This window comes from Garra rufa, chromosome 5, assembly GCF_049309525.1.
Source record: "Garra rufa chromosome 5, GarRuf1.0, whole genome shotgun sequence".
Lineage (NCBI taxonomy): Eukaryota > Metazoa > Chordata > Actinopteri > Cypriniformes > Cyprinidae > Garra > Garra rufa.
In genome coordinates, this window is record NC_133365.1 from 19,165,777 (window position 1) to 19,181,074 (window position 15,298).

General features: G+C 36.2%; 2 protein-coding genes across 2 annotated transcripts in view; one reads left to right on the forward strand and one right to left on the reverse strand.

Annotated features, from left to right (window-relative positions):
• The first annotated feature begins 528 nt into the window (after positions 1-528).
• On the forward strand, positions 529-8,537 carry rab14 (RAB14, member RAS oncogene family). The gene is made up of 8 exons (XM_073839585.1): positions 529-656; positions 1,350-1,408; positions 1,523-1,576; positions 3,083-3,260; positions 3,365-3,431; positions 3,595-3,682; positions 6,582-6,612; positions 6,699-8,537. The coding sequence occupies exons 2-8, from the start codon at positions 1,357-1,359 to the stop codon at positions 6,874-6,876; spliced, it is 648 nt and encodes a 215-aa protein (XP_073695686.1). The 5' UTR covers positions 529-656; positions 1,350-1,356; the 3' UTR covers positions 6,877-8,537.
• A 72-nt stretch (positions 8,538-8,609) lies between these two features.
• Positions 8,610-15,298, reverse strand: part of cntrl (centriolin) — a 31,208-nt gene continuing 24,519 nt past the window's right edge. The window contains exons 36-41 of the mRNA XM_073840003.1: positions 14,710-14,914; positions 14,446-14,609; positions 12,591-12,719; positions 12,212-12,412; positions 9,531-9,593; positions 8,610-9,443 (exon numbers count right to left, since the gene is read on the reverse strand). Coding sequence (XP_073696104.1) covers positions 9,216-9,443; positions 9,531-9,593; positions 12,212-12,412; positions 12,591-12,719; positions 14,446-14,609; positions 14,710-14,914 — 990 coding nt within the window. The 3' untranslated portion in view covers positions 8,610-9,215. The remainder of the gene's footprint in view (positions 9,444-9,530; positions 9,594-12,211; positions 12,413-12,590; positions 12,720-14,445; positions 14,610-14,709; positions 14,915-15,298) is intronic.

The window sequence follows — 15,298 nt, forward strand, 5'->3', positions numbered from 1 at the left end:
TTAAGACCTTGATTAGCTGGTTCAGGTGTGTTTGATTAGGGTTGGAGCTAAACTCTGTAGGATACCGGCCCTCCAGGACCGAGTGTGGTGACCCCTGGTCTAGACTGTTTGTGGGGAAAATTGATGCTACAGCATTTGGTTTAGGCCTACACTTATATCTGTGATCTTCAAATTAATATTTTGTATTCTGATTGTGTTGCAGTAGAAATAGCGTAGCTCAGTGCCAGTAACTCACCGAGTGCAATTGTTCTACATAATCAAAATAATGGCGGGCCCCATAGTGCAAAATATGTATATAACAATGTGTTTTTTTTTAAATTATGTAAATCTTTCATGGGTTTTCTACTACATATTTCAGCGAGAGACATAATTTACGCTTTATTAAGCTATACAAGTCTTAATACCCAGGGTTCCCTTGCCTTTAAAGTAGGCCAATTTCGCGGGAAAGCCGCGGACTTGGCAACACTGGTGTATGCTGTATCTCCAGTAGAGGTGAGTGTAGTGTAGTGCAGTGCAGTGGACTGTTGCTCCAGTAGAGGTTGCTGCTCTCACTGTTTTCACCACAGCAGCACTTTTAGAGGAAGAAAGCGGCCGGACGGCTTACACACGCCGAGACCAACCCAAACCTCCAAAAACCACTTGAATTTATATTTTAGGTAAAGGATACACACATGACAAGATGCATTTCACAGTTTTGCGCTTCAAATGGTTGGATACCAACGGCTGACACTGTTTTTAAACGCTTTACGAGTCTCATTTTGGGAGTAGCTGTTAGCTTTAGCATCTCTGGGTTTGGTTCAGCGCGAGGTCAGCTAACGCTAACTAGCCCTTTAATGCTTTACATTAACTCATTTATCCCCTGAAATGCGACACGGAAACGCAGGTACCGCTGGGTTACGCGTTAAAATAGCAGTTGGGAGGTATTTTTTATTAGGTGTGGTCTAGCATATAGCTGCGAAACCTTTGACAGGAGTGTGATTAGCTGATTAGTCAGTCATGGCGCTGGCTGATTGTAGAGCTGCAGTCAGTGTTTATGCTTCTTTAGCTCAGTGTCACGTTACTGTGTTCCTGTATTTCAATTGACATAACTCGTGTTTGCTTATCATTTCTAAATCGTTATTATCTTGAGTTTGTCTTGAACGCTCACTGCCGAGGTTAGGCTAACTTGGGGAGGAAAAGGGAAATGTGTCTTTATAGACAATAGTAGGACAGCCGGTCAGCTGAGCGCTTGCTGGATTGCTGTCAGTGTGGTTTCATTTGCTGGTAATGCCGTTTATTAGCTTTTTTGCGACTGTTTATGAGTTAATGTGTAATTTAAGCTTGTAATCATTTTTCTTTTCGCTTTCCAGAGCAAAAATGACGACTGCACCATATAACTATTCCTATATTTTCAAATACATTATTATTGGTAAGTGAGCAGTTTGTTTTTCACTACGTGTGCGCCGTTTTATAAAACATATATGTTATATGAATGTTTCATAATTTTTAATGTGTTATATTTTGTCATGTGTATGATTTATAGGTGACATGGGGGTTGGAAAGTCATGTTTACTCCACCAGTTCACAGAAAAGAAATGTAAGTGCTAAGAATGGTATTGCACTAAAACAAAGCAACAGTGTTTTTTGAGATACAGGCTCACATACTAGTAATATCACAATTTTTGAATAAATAATTTTTGTACAATACTGTGAAAAGCACCAATATTCAATTCAATATAATTTTTGATACCACATTGAAAAACTGCTGCATCATAAGGGCATAAAATCACTAAGTTAATTTACCTTTGAACGTAATCATAAAAAAATATGCATTCAATTTTAACTTATTTTCCTATGAACTGTTGTCTGAGATTCCTTAGGCCCAATAGTTTAATATTTAATAGTAATAATATGTCTTTAAATATATATTAGTATTATTACTTCCAAGACAGAAGTATATTATTTTTGTACTTCTGTACTGTAAAGTAAAAAAATAAATCATAAGTATTATTTTACTTTGCACTGCTGTAGTAAAATTATAATACTTTTTGTAATTTGCAAGAGTTAAAGTCTCAAGCTTTTGCTTTGGTGGAAAACTGCAGAGAAAACTTTTAATTTTCTGTGACAATAGAAAATTGACAGATAACTACAAATTGCAACTCTTGTGAAAAGCTGTAATGATCTGTCCACAAAAATGGAGATTAAAGAATGTGAAAACAAAGCATAAATGCTTTGTTGTGTGAGATAAAGTTCACAGTATTTACTGTTAATCGAGCTATTCTAAATGCTAAAATTACCAGATAATAAGCTATTGTGGAAAAGTAGTATTGAAACTGTTTCAAGTAAATAAATATCTGTTTATTAAAAGAAAACTGTAGATTTGACAACATTAACATTCTACGGAATTGGTTCAAAAAGTTGGAAATGTTTACAAATTTTATATGTATGCAAATTGTGTAACATATAAGGTACACATTTCTAGTAATTGTGCAGTTAATTCTTATATTGTGGTTTTAGAAAGTTTTGTAATATTTGTCCTCTCCTCAAAAAAGTGTGCCTAATTATAGAAAAATGGTTTTCGGTAGTGATGTTTTTTAAAGTTACACACAGATTTTTTTAGACTTTTGAACACATTTACCTCTAAATGATGGGGCCGATCTACTCACCATGTAGATATAAGAGAGAGACGGTATTTCCTGATCATAAATGTAGGGGTGTAGTTAAAATCAGTCTCAGCCAATGAACTTCAAAATAGTAGCAGTGACATGAAAATGCGGGACACATGAAGTTTCATAATTTACAAAGAAACTAAAAAAAAATACATAGTTTTGAACTCCTCTTTAAAAATAAAGATATTTTTATTAAAAAAAACATTGGAATAAAAGGCAAACATTTCAATATTATGTTTAGTTGAAATGTAGGGTTTGAATACTTTTTTTAAATGTGTTTTTTGGTTGTGGGACAGCAGTTTCCACCAGTTCTGTAGAATGGCTAGCCTTTTTATGTTGATTATTGATCACAAATCTGTCCATCTGTCATTATTTTAAATGGAAAGTCTTTTTATTTATGTTATTCTAACATGCATATCTTTGTCTCTTTTTAGTTATGGCCGACTGTCCTCATACAATTGGCGTTGAGTTTGGCACACGGATAATCGAAGTGAGCGGGCAGAAGGTGAAGCTTCAGATTTGGGACACTGCAGGGCAGGAGAGATTCCGCGCCGTCACACGCAGCTACTACAGAGGAGCCGCCGGGGCCCTCATGGTGTATGACATCACCAGGTAGACCAATATTCTGTTCAGATCGCATTGAACTTAAATGTTTGCATCTACCTTTTGATTTGCACTTATTATCATTTTAAATATGCGATTTATGTTGTTTGCAGGCGAAGCACGTACAACCACCTCAGCAGCTGGTTGACTGATGCCAGGAATCTCACCAACCCCAATACTGTAAGTTCATTAGCTACAGTAACAGTCCAAAGTTGGTAAATGATGCCTTTGCATCTCCATTCGAGTGAATGGTGTTGGAGCTTCATACATATTTTAACTGCAGATGTGGTTTGCACAAAGACCAAACTTGAGCCTTTGTAAGACAATCTGAATCTTTCCTCAGGTGATCATCCTAATTGGTAACAAAGCAGACCTGGAAGCCCAGCGTGACGTCACATATGAAGAGGCCAAGCAGTTTGCTGAAGAAAACGGTAAGGTCGTTGGTTAAAAAGAAAATGCAACTTTCATAATTACAGCAAAAATATTGGTAATCGTGTTTATGGAAGGGGAGCCTTCAATTTAAAAATGATTGAAAACCACTGATCTAGTCCTAATGTTTTTGTTAAAGAAATAGTTCACTCAGAAATAAAAATTTGCTGAAATACATACACACCCTTAGGCCATCTTAGATGTGGATGAGGTTGTGTTTTCATCAGAACAGATTTGGAGAAATTTAGCAATGCACTACTTGCTCACCAATGGATGCAGTGCAGTGAATGGGTGCCGTCAGAATGAGAGTCTAAACAGCTGATAAAACCAATATTCCACACTGACTTCAGTCTGAAACATCCATCGTTAAGGTGTTTTAACCTTTAAAATGTCAGTTATTGCTAAAATACTTAATCTATAATAATGCTTTCTCCAGTCAAATGAATGAGAAGGTGTGTTCAAACTTTAAACTTTTGGTCTGTACTGTATATTTTTCTGCTTATTAAAGTTTTTACTCTACATTTGTGCAGTTTTCAGTGGGTTAGTGATATTTAAAAAATATCACTAACCCACTGAAAACTGCACAAAAAAAAAAAAATATATATATATATATATAAATATTTTTTAAATGGGTTTTTATACAAAAACTGTTTTTTTTTAATGTAAAATTCACTTTACAAAAACACCCACATTTCTAACTTTAATTCATGGGGATAACATGGATAATTTCACATGGTTTAGCGTAAGATTTTGCCCATCTTTTGGAAAATCAAGTTTTAAAAGTAAAAAAAAACAGCTCCACTATTTGCTATTTGCTAATTGACCACTTGAAATATATTTTTTCACAAGTTTTTTTCAGTTGAATTCATATCTACAGTACAGACCAAAAGTTTGGACACCTGAATGAGAAGGTGTGTCCAAACTTTTGGTCTGTACTGTATATTTTTTTTTACTGTTTTCGCTTTTAAACCATGATTGATCTGTGCATATTTTTCTCCTAATTTAGAAGAGATGAATTTTACTGTAAAAAGCAAAATTATGGCTAGACTCAAATTTAACAGTTTGAAGTTAAAATGTGTTAATGATGGGTTATGTTTATTGCAAACACATAGCTTTTTGCTTTACAAGACATTAATTGATGTACTAGAGTCATGTGGGTTATTATAATTGTTATTATTGTTTTTATCAGCTGTTTGGACTCTTAATTTTGATGGCACCCATTCATTGCAAAGGATCCATTGGTGACCAAGTGATGTAACGCTACATTCCTCCAAATCTGTTCCAATAAAGAAACTAAATTAGCTATATCCTGGATGGCCTTTTAGCAAATGTTAAATTTTTGGGTTAACTATTACTTTTAACCGAACTACAGTGGTGGCCAAAAGTATTAGAATACTACTATTTTCACCAGCTGAAATGTGGTTTTAAGTCTGTTATTTCTATCTTTTGCTATATTGTGTCAGTAGGAAATATCAGTTTACATTTCCAAACATTCATTTAGCCATTCATTGTAATAATCCAGTAAGATTTCTTGTTTGCACAAGGAGTCTGATAACAACCAGTGCTCCACACAGACATCTGATCTCACCCTCATCCAGTCTATCTGAAACGACATAAAGAAACTGACCAAACTGAGACAGGCAAACACAGAACAACTGTGACAATGTCAACAATGTCTCTACAATGCTTCAAAAAACCTTCCTGCAAAGCTACAGTACTTTTAAAGTTTTAGGCACTATCAAGGATGCTATCAAAAAATGGCATAAATACATTTTGTTTATCAATTAACTTCTATTAACTAAATTAAATTGGCATTTGGTGTGACCATCCTTTGCGTTTAAAGAAGTTCACTTCCAGAACAAAAATGTACAGATAATTTATTTACCTCCTTGTCATCCAAGATGTTCATGTCTTTCTTTCTTCAGTCATGAAGAAATTGTTTTTTGAGGAAAACATTTCAGGATTTCTCTCCATATAGTGGACTTCTATGGCCCGCAAGTTTGAACTTCCAAAATGCAGTTTTAATGCAGCTTCAAAGGGCTCTAAACGATCCCAGCTGAGGAAGAAGGGTCTTATCTAGCGAAACGATCATTTATTAAAAACAAAAAAACGGACAATTTATATAATTTTTAACCTCAAATGCTCATCTTGTCTAGCTCTTTGTGTACTCTGTGTATTCCAGTTCAAGGCAATTAGGGTTTGTTGCATTTTCTCCAACTTTAAAATGATCATATATTGCTGCAGAAGTATCAACCCAGTGTTTACAAAGTGATGCAAAGCAGAAAATGAGATGGGAGTTTTTCGACCTACCCTAACTGTCTCGAACCGGAATACACAGAGAAGACGAGCATTTGAGGTTAAATAGTATATAATTTGTCAAATAAAAACAAAACAAAAAACATTGCTTCACTAGATAAGACCCTTCTTCCTCGACTAGGATTGTTTAGAGCCCTTTGAAGCTGCATTGAAACTGCATTTTGGAAGTTCAAACTCGCGGACACCATAAAGGTCCACTATATGGAGAGAAATCCTGAAATGTTTTCCTCAAAAAAAAAAAAAAACTATTTCTTTACGTTTTTGTTGTTTCTTCATGTCATTCCAGATAGGCTGGATGAGGATGCGATCAGATCTCTGTGTGGAGCACTGGCTGATGTCAGACTCCTTGTGCAAACACAAATGTCACTGGATTATTACAATTGATGGCAAAGTAAATGTTTGGAAATGTAAACACTACAGCAAAGATCGAAATAACTGACTTAAAACCATTTTTAGCTGGTGAAAGTACTAGCGTAACTATAGTTTCAGTTTAAAGTGATAAAGCAGTTTACGGTTGAATTGACTGTAAGGCAAATACTTTGTAGAACACTCCATGCTCACTTTCGCATCTCCTATTTTTTTCAGGTTTGTTATTCCTTGAGGCAAGCGCAAAAACGTAAGTAGACTGTTTACACTTTTGTCTGTTAAATGTACTTCATATTTCAGTCCTCTTTAGCATCTCTGCATATGTCCGTCCAACAGAGGTGAGAATGTGGAGGATGCGTTCCTCGAAGCCGCAAAGAAGATCTACCAGAACATTCAGGACGGCAGCCTGGACCTGAACGCGGCCGAGTCGGGGGTCCAGCACAAGCCCACGGCTCCCCAGGGCGGGCGGCTCAACAGCGACGCACAGCCCCAGAAGGAGGGCTGCAGCTGTTAATGACCAAGAAGACTTCACTTTCTCTCTTTCTCTATTCCTTCCTGTCCCACATCCCACCTCTGCCTCCCTCTGTATCTAAAAGCCTCTCCCCTTATCCGGTATGATTGCTCATGGAGTCTGGGGGCCAGATGGCTCTGCGTGATGATGGAGGTGTAACATAATTCATTCCCTCCTTACTGCTCTCTTCTTCCCCTCCTCCCTTCTTCTCCTCTGTCTTCCCTCACTTGTTTTGCTTGTTTCTCATACGCACACATCCCAGTGCTCCCAGCAAGCACTCGAGGGAGGACGGCTCCTCCGCTGAACACTAATCCCGAAGAGAGAAGATGATTGTCGATAAACTGAAGAAATGCTGGGTTTATCCTTTACAGACGTGATGTGCATAACTATAAACTAAACATCTCATGTACAGGAGCTGTCCGAATACTAGCGTAATGTAAATGAAACGGAAATATTGGCAAACGTTATTCGTGTTGACAAGATGTCAAGTGGTCAGGAGGATATGCATCGACATTGTATGTAACATTGTTTTGTTAAAAAATCTAAAACTCAAATATTGTATTCTGTTTTAAATTAGAGTTTTTGCAGTTTCACATTCGATCACCAAATATTTATCCCTGTTTGTACCTATTCAGGAAATAATATACATGTACTATACAAGATTAGTATTGTTTTGAGAAGATTCTCAATGGAAGGTCCATTGTTAAAAAAAAAAATCAGTTGATTCAGACACAGTTATTTTAACTTAGTAACTGTTATAGTAATATATTAAAAAGGACGGGACGCATTTTACGTCCCGAAGAATGTTTTCCGCACTTTGCAGTTTTGATTTGGTTTTCCGAGGGCCTGAAGCTTGTTACTGAGGTCTAAAGTCTGCCGTACTATGAGGTTTCACATCCCCTTGAGCGTCCGTAAATATTTCAACAGAACGGACTGACAGGAAAATCACGTACTGAACGTTCAGGCCCTGCAAACCCTCATCATATCAAGATATTAATATTGTTTTTACATAATTTCAGTTGCCTTATGATATGCTTTGTTCACTCTGATGTGCTGCCCGTTTTATTCATAGTCCTCGTTTAGCTTTTATCAAAAGAATTCCAGCGATTCACTTGTAATAGAGATTTTGCCTTTTCAAAAGCATTCCATTAAATTGATTTCCAAACACTGATCATGTTTTTGCGCTGAGCTGAGTTTCTTAAAGGTTTCTTAAGCATGATGCATGATACAACTGCTTTTAAAGATGTCATGGTTTCCCCCAATTCTATTGGAGAAAATAATTTCTCGAAATTTATGCATATGTAACAAATAGGCCACCACAGCATGAGAAACATCATTGTGGGGAAACTCGGACCAGATCTGATTAAAAAAACCCAACAACTTAAAATGGGCCGATGTGACAACCAGCAGTTGTTTCTATTTCTATAGATCAGGCAAGGCAAAAACGAGCACTCCAAATACGTTTTTCTTTTCTATTAAATTCGTGTATTATGGTAGATTTTAGATGTGTTGTTTTGTAAACTGAAAATCCATTTTTAATTTGCTCCTACTCTGTCTTGCTTTTTTCACATCTTAATGACATCTGCAAAAATTAATCTTCTGCTCAATTCTGTCTTCTGTAAGTGACTTTTGTTTGTAATTATGTTAATAAAGACAATACTGTAGACTGTGTTTTTGTCTACATACACGACCGCACTGTATATGAGCAATAATTAGAGATGAGAAAATTCAAGAAATTGTATTGCACACTTAATTTAAGCTGTATTTGATTTGAGACAAACTGTATATAAAGAGAAGTGCTGTAATAAATCCTCTGCATATCTTGGCTTTGAATACAAGGTCAAGGAATACAGTCGTGTAAAAATGAGCTCATTTCAGAGCACAGGCTGTTTTTTTGCAACAACATGAGACATCAAACCTTCCATCCTGCATCTGTTTCACCTGTAAACATTGTGTACTTAAACATGAGCAAGGCACATATCAGTTAAAAATAATTACTTCATATTTCAATCAGAGGTAGAGAATAAACTTTCACCATCTTTTTACCTCAAGTTTCAGTTTCCTTATTTGTGTATGGAAAGTGCTGATGCCAGGCTATTTTTTTGGCATAAAGGAGACTGAAACACATCCAGCCTGTGCTGAACTGAACCAGGAAGTCACAGAGACATCTTGTGGATTTGGCTCAATGGTCTCTCTGTGCTCTTTTCTGGTAGACGCGGGTTTAATCAAACTGCTCCTCTGATAACATCTGTGCTCCTCTGTAACCACCTGCTTTCATAAGCTGACAGAAATAATGGAAATGAGTTCCGACTGGTTACTTTTCTGCATATGCAAATGTCTGCTCATGTCAACACAAAAGGATCAGTGGAGCGTTGTTTCTGATCAATTACATTGGCATGCTTTGGCAGAGCTTCCTGGTCACTTAAATAATAGGAGTCTTTGGAAGAGTTGCCGAGGAGCTGGTCCAGTTTGTCCACATGTCTGCGCAGACCCTGGATGCTGCCTTCAGTCTGCAGTCTGCGCTGACTCAGAGCCTCCTGCTGAGAGAACATGCGCCTGCGCAGCTGAACCTAAACACCGTAGACAAATCTTCTTAGACAAACAACAAATCAATGTCTTAAAGTTTGTTACCTTATCGAATGAAGATTTTACTGTACCTTCAAGTGGTCCTCCTGCTGCCTCAGTCTCTCCCTCAGCGCTTCACCTCGCCACTGTTCATCCTGTTTGTAGGAAATTATCAACATTTACACTTTTGGCTGCATCTCAACTTCTTGTATGGCTTAATATAACAAATGATGGCTCTTACTGAAATATGTAGTAGAAAACCCATGAAAGATTTACGTTTAATACATATTTTGGACTATGGGGGGCACCATTATTTCAATGACGTGAAATAGCTGCACTCCGTAAGCTACGGCCGCTGCCTGTTGATATTTTTACCGCTACACAACACGGAAAATAAAATACCCATACGATGCCACATGGTGTGGCTTTTCGTTGTAATTTTCAGTTGAACTGCAATGAGAAGTTATGCAAGTCTTCACTGCTTTTCTACTACATATTTCAGTAAGATACATCATTTATGTTATATTAAGTCCCAATACAAGGTATTCCCTTAAAAAATGTTGGTAATCAAACAGTTTCAGTTCCAACTGGCTTCAGTTGTATTTTTTTTTTTGTGCGTGCATACAACTGAAGTCAAAGGCAAACAAATGGTTTGGTTACCATCATTCTTCAAAATATCCTTTATTTAATTTTTATTTATTGAGGGTGGGTAAATTATGACAAAATTTCCTTTAAGAAAAGTGAATTTAAATAAGAAATATTTAGATTTAGTTGTTAAAGGTTTAGTTCACCTAAAAATTAAAATTAGCCCATTATTTACTCACCCTCAAGCCATTCTAGGTGGATGACTTCCTTCTTTCAGACGAATCCAATCGAGTTATATTAAAAATTATCCTGGCACTTTCCAGCTTTACAATGGCATGGGCGGGTATTTCTTTTCAACAGTCCTAAACAAGCCCATTAATGTGCATCAATCCATAAAAAAATAGTGCTCCACATGGCTCTGGGGAATGAATAAAAGCCTCCTGTAGCAAATCAATGCGTTTTTGTAAGAAAAATTTCCATATTTCAAAACTTATACAACACTGTTGTACGTGGAGGCAGCTCCAGGCGGATGACGGCGTTGTGTATGCACCTGTGAGTCTCGTGAAAACCAATGTTTGTTTACAGGAGCAAAGGAAGCAAAGTTTCCTTACTTTAGCAAAGAAAAACCTGTCTCCTCTTGGGTTATATCGAAATCCATCGGCATTTTTCGTTACAATTCGTGACCGGTGCTTTGTTTACGTCTCTCCACTGCATGTTTGCATTCGCATTCTAAATGGCATGTGCGCAATGTCGACGTCATACGTCATCCGCCCAGAAAGGCTTCCATGTACAACCAGTTGGCGCAGTCTAGAGAAAAGTGATTATGTTTTTAATATGGATATTTTTCTTACAAAAACACATTGATTTGCTACAGGACGCCTTTATTCACCCCCCTAGAGCTGAGTGAGGCACTTTTTTATTATGGATGGATGTGCTTTATTGGACTTTTCTTTGGACTGGTGAACAGAAACACCCGTCCATGCCATTATAAAGCTTGGAAGAGCCAGAACCATTTTTAATGTAACTCCGATTGGATTCACCTGAAAGAAGTCATATACACCTAGGATGCCTGGAGGGTGAGTAAATAATGGGCTAATTTTCATTTTTGGGTGAACTAACTCAAGTTAAACATTTTAACCTCTTTTAGTGCTTGATTTGTTTTACTTTAAATTGTAGCTTTTTAATTTTTAAATAACTTTTGCTAAGGTTACACCTGTCGACCTTCGAAAATGGAGACTTTCGAAAACGCTGTAGACCCCATTTTAGTTGTAAAACTCTGGGGTTGCGTTTCGGTGTAAACGGACCAAAACGGAGACTTTTGGAAATGACCACGTGGCTGCCCACACATTTGCTCTGCGTATCCTTGATGACCGTGTAAACAATAACATCATTTCAGAGGTGCATTTACAGTATACTACAGTATTTTTACACCCCAAGGAATAACAGTCAATTTTATCACGGTTATTTCTCTTACATAAGACATCCTTGATGACGTATGCAGCCTGAATGGTCATGCGACATGCATTTTCGGTTGTGTAGTGTAGACGAAGATCGTTTCTGAAACGCTTTAAAAACGCAAGTGTAGACGAGGATCGTTTCCATTTTAAAATGCTGTTTCAAAATGAAAACACACTAGTGTAAACAGATATTCTGTGCATTTTTACCCATATCTCCCATACTAAAACACTTCTTTAAAAGTGCCATAGAATGCATTGATACAATTTTTTAAATTGTTCTCTGATATCTACCTAGAAGGTATATGGCATAGGAAAGGGCAAAAATTCTCTAGAAACAGTTTTACAGGTCCATTTACAATCATAGGATTTGTCCATAGAACGAAATGGTCTGTTATATCCATTATTAGGAAGTTTCATGAATAATAATGATGAGCTCTGCTCTGATTGGCTGTTTCACAGAGCGGCTCATTTCAGTAGCTGGCACATGGAGGAAAATATATATTTAATCACGGAGCCCAAGCCGCTGTTAATATGCGGGTCATTGTAACTGCCATTTGAATGCACGATCATTTTACTTTAACTTTTGAGATTTGCAATTGCATCTGAACTTCTAATGATTCGGCTATGCAAATGTTGTATTAATGATCATGACTATAACGTTTAACTATGCCAAGGTAAATACAGTTTTCCATTCTATGGCACCTTTATGAAGTGCATAGGATAAGGCTCACCGTAGTGTTGTATGCTGGGTTCCCCACTGATAGTGTAACACCCGGATGGTTCTCTTTCAGGCTGTCTGTGTCTGAGACACTAGAGGGCGACTCCAGGTCCCTTACCCCACTGTCAAGCTCCGCTTTCACCTGTGACCTCACAGAGCGCACACTGTCCTTGATCTCATGTAGCCGAGTGTTGCCCTCCTCTTGGCTCTGCAGCTGAAAGAGGCATGTGACAGTCCTTCATCTTCCTCATATTCACTGATAAGCACCACATGTGCTTCAGAAATGATTTCAGCCCAAACAAGCAGAACAAGTAGAACAAATATGTTTATCTGCGACAGATCTATTACAGCAAACAGATGTGGTGTGTTACAGTGCTATTTCCTGTTTGTACCTTGTCTTTGAGGCAGAGCAGCTCTTGGGAAATGGTTCTAAGCTGTTCCTGCAGTATTCTGGCTTGTTTATGGCTTTCTTGAGCGGCTTTTTCCACAGTCAGCAGATCCCTCTGGAGCCGTACACGCTCCTGAAACAAGCTCAAGTTAGGCTGCTGGCTATTAACTATAGCAAAACACACAGCTGGAGGCGAGCTTTGTATAAATAAAGGGAGGTTGAAATAATAATTCAGCATAGCATACCCATTCATGATGGTATCACATCTAATTCTGTTGATTCACTGCTTTATGAAATTTGACAGTCTCATTTCTCCTAGTCTTTTTAAATATTTTACAAGCACTTGTTTAAATTGGCTATTGTTTTAATCTTAAACTTGCCAAATATCAGATTAATAAACTTGACAGTGTTGATATTCAGTAAACTATTTAACTAAAATAGCTAAAGTAAAATTAAATATAAATATTAGATGTAAAAAAAAAAAAAACTGAAAAAAAGAGAGAAATGTTGTACTGGCAACTAACTGCAATAAAATAAGTTTAAAAATGAAAAAAAAAAAAAAATATATATATATATAAGTTTTACGATTAAAACTATTATAGATGACGAAAGCACATAACGGAATTACTAAAAAATATTTACAATGAAGTACTAAAATTACATTAAAATCTAAATTTAATTTAATTAAAATTAAATTAAAAAGCTAAACTATATAATACTAAAGTAACACTGAAATAAAGCTAAATAGAAATGAAATAAATTATTTAAATAATTATTTACATATTTAATTATTTAAATATATTTTAACAGAAATAAAAGTAATTTAGCTGAAATAAAGCTAAATAAAAATGTGAAAATTAAATGTTTTATGATTAAAACTAATACAAATGACAAAAGCAAATAACAGAATTACTAAAATATTTACAATGAAGTACTAAAATTACATTAAAAATAAAAATGTAATTACATTTAATCAAACTTAAATAAAAGCTAACCAGAAATATAAAAAAACCTTGTACAAATTATAAAAAAACAAAATCATCACATAACAAATTTACTAAAACTTAAATTGTAATGTAAACCGAATAAAAAGCCAATTTAAAATATGAATACATATTATAATAGTGTATAAATAATACCAAAGTAACACTGAAATAAAGCTCAATAGAAATGAAATATAATTATTTAAATAATTATTTAAATATTACAAAAAATTTAAACTGAAATAAAAATGATTTAGCTGAAATAAAAATAATATAAAATAAAAATATAATATAAAATGAAACAAATATGTTTTACAATTAAAAATAATAGAAATGACAAAAGCACAACAGCACAACACAATACATTTACAATGAAGTACTAAAATTACATAAAAACTCAAAAGTTAATTAAACTTAATTAAAATTAAATAAATAAAAACTAAACAGAAATATTCTAAAAAGTCTAAAAAAGAACAAAATGATCACATAACAAATTCCCTAAAACTTAAATTGAAAAGAAAAAAAACCCCCACTAATTTAAAATATTAATAAATTCTATAACAGTGTAGAAATAATACTAAAATAGCACTGAAATAAACTGAACTGTCCCTTTAATACTGTTAATGCCTTTAATGCTATAGCACCTATGCAACAGCTCCATGGTCCGTAAATATAGTGCTGTTGTACTTTGGGTCTCTTGAGTTTGAGAACTGGCTCATGGACCTTTCCTGATCCTGTCCCCCACCTCTCTATCTCTCTCTCTCTCCCACTTCACTTCCTGTCTATATACTGTCCTAAAATGCCAAAAATAAATCTTTAAAAAAATTGCCAGTGTACTACTTATGTATCATTGTGCCAATACCAATACCAGTGTACCTTTTCCATTCCCTGCAGTTTTTGCCTGTTTGTGTGGCTGTGGTTCCTCTGGGCCTCCTGACGTCCCTCAGCGCTGGTCCTGTCAGACAGCAAAGCCTCCTGTAGGCGATGGGTCTCCTCAACAGCATGCTGGAGTCTAGAGTCCCGCTCGCACACCTCCTGCTCTGAACACACACTCACATTTCAGTACAACAAAGGCAAGCCGATCTGCATTATCAGGCTAAATGTAAGGGAACACGTGGTAATGTTGCTCATGCAGCTCACCTAGTTTATCCACCTGGTCTTGTAGTGCAGTGCACTGTTTGTGCTCCCTCTGCAGGTTAATTTTTGTGGCTGCGACCTGCTCCATCTGGTCCACCCTGAGTGCCAGAGCGCTTTCTATTGCCTGCAACTGGGACTGCAGCTTCTGCTGCTTCAGCCTATGCTGCTGCTCCAAATCAGTGTACTGCTGCTGCTGCACCCTCATCAACTACACAAAAACACAAATATGATCTCATTCCTTTAGGAACCCAGAAAATGACTCAAACTTGTGTCACCCACATTCTGTCTTAAACCTAATTATTTTAAGAGTTTTAAAGGTTAAGGTTCACCCAAAATGGAAAATTCTGTCATCATTTGTCATTCCAAATCCATAAAACTGGCAGTCACATTAACCATTGCTTGAGCATTTTTCACTGGCTAAACCTATGATATATTTTGTTTGGTCACACTTTATTTTAGGGACCAGTTCTCATTGCTAACTAACTATTAACTACTACTTTTGCCTCAAACTCCTAATTTGTTGCTTAAAACCGTTAGCTAGGTAGTTGTTAAGTTTACAGTTGAAGTCAAAAGTTAACATATGCCTTGCAGA

Excerpts from the sequence above, each read along its gene's own strand:
- rab14 (XM_073839585.1), top strand. The coding sequence starts at position 1,357 with ATGACGACTGCACCATATAACTATTCCTATATTTTCAAATACATTATT. Across the intron at positions 1,577-3,082 it reads CCAGTTCACAGAAAAGAAAT|TTATGGCCGACTGTCCTCAT; the intron begins GTAAGTGCTAAG and ends GTCTCTTTTTAG. Across the intron at positions 3,261-3,364 it reads ATGGTGTATGACATCACCAG|GCGAAGCACGTACAACCACC; the intron begins GTAGACCAATAT and ends TGTTGTTTGCAG.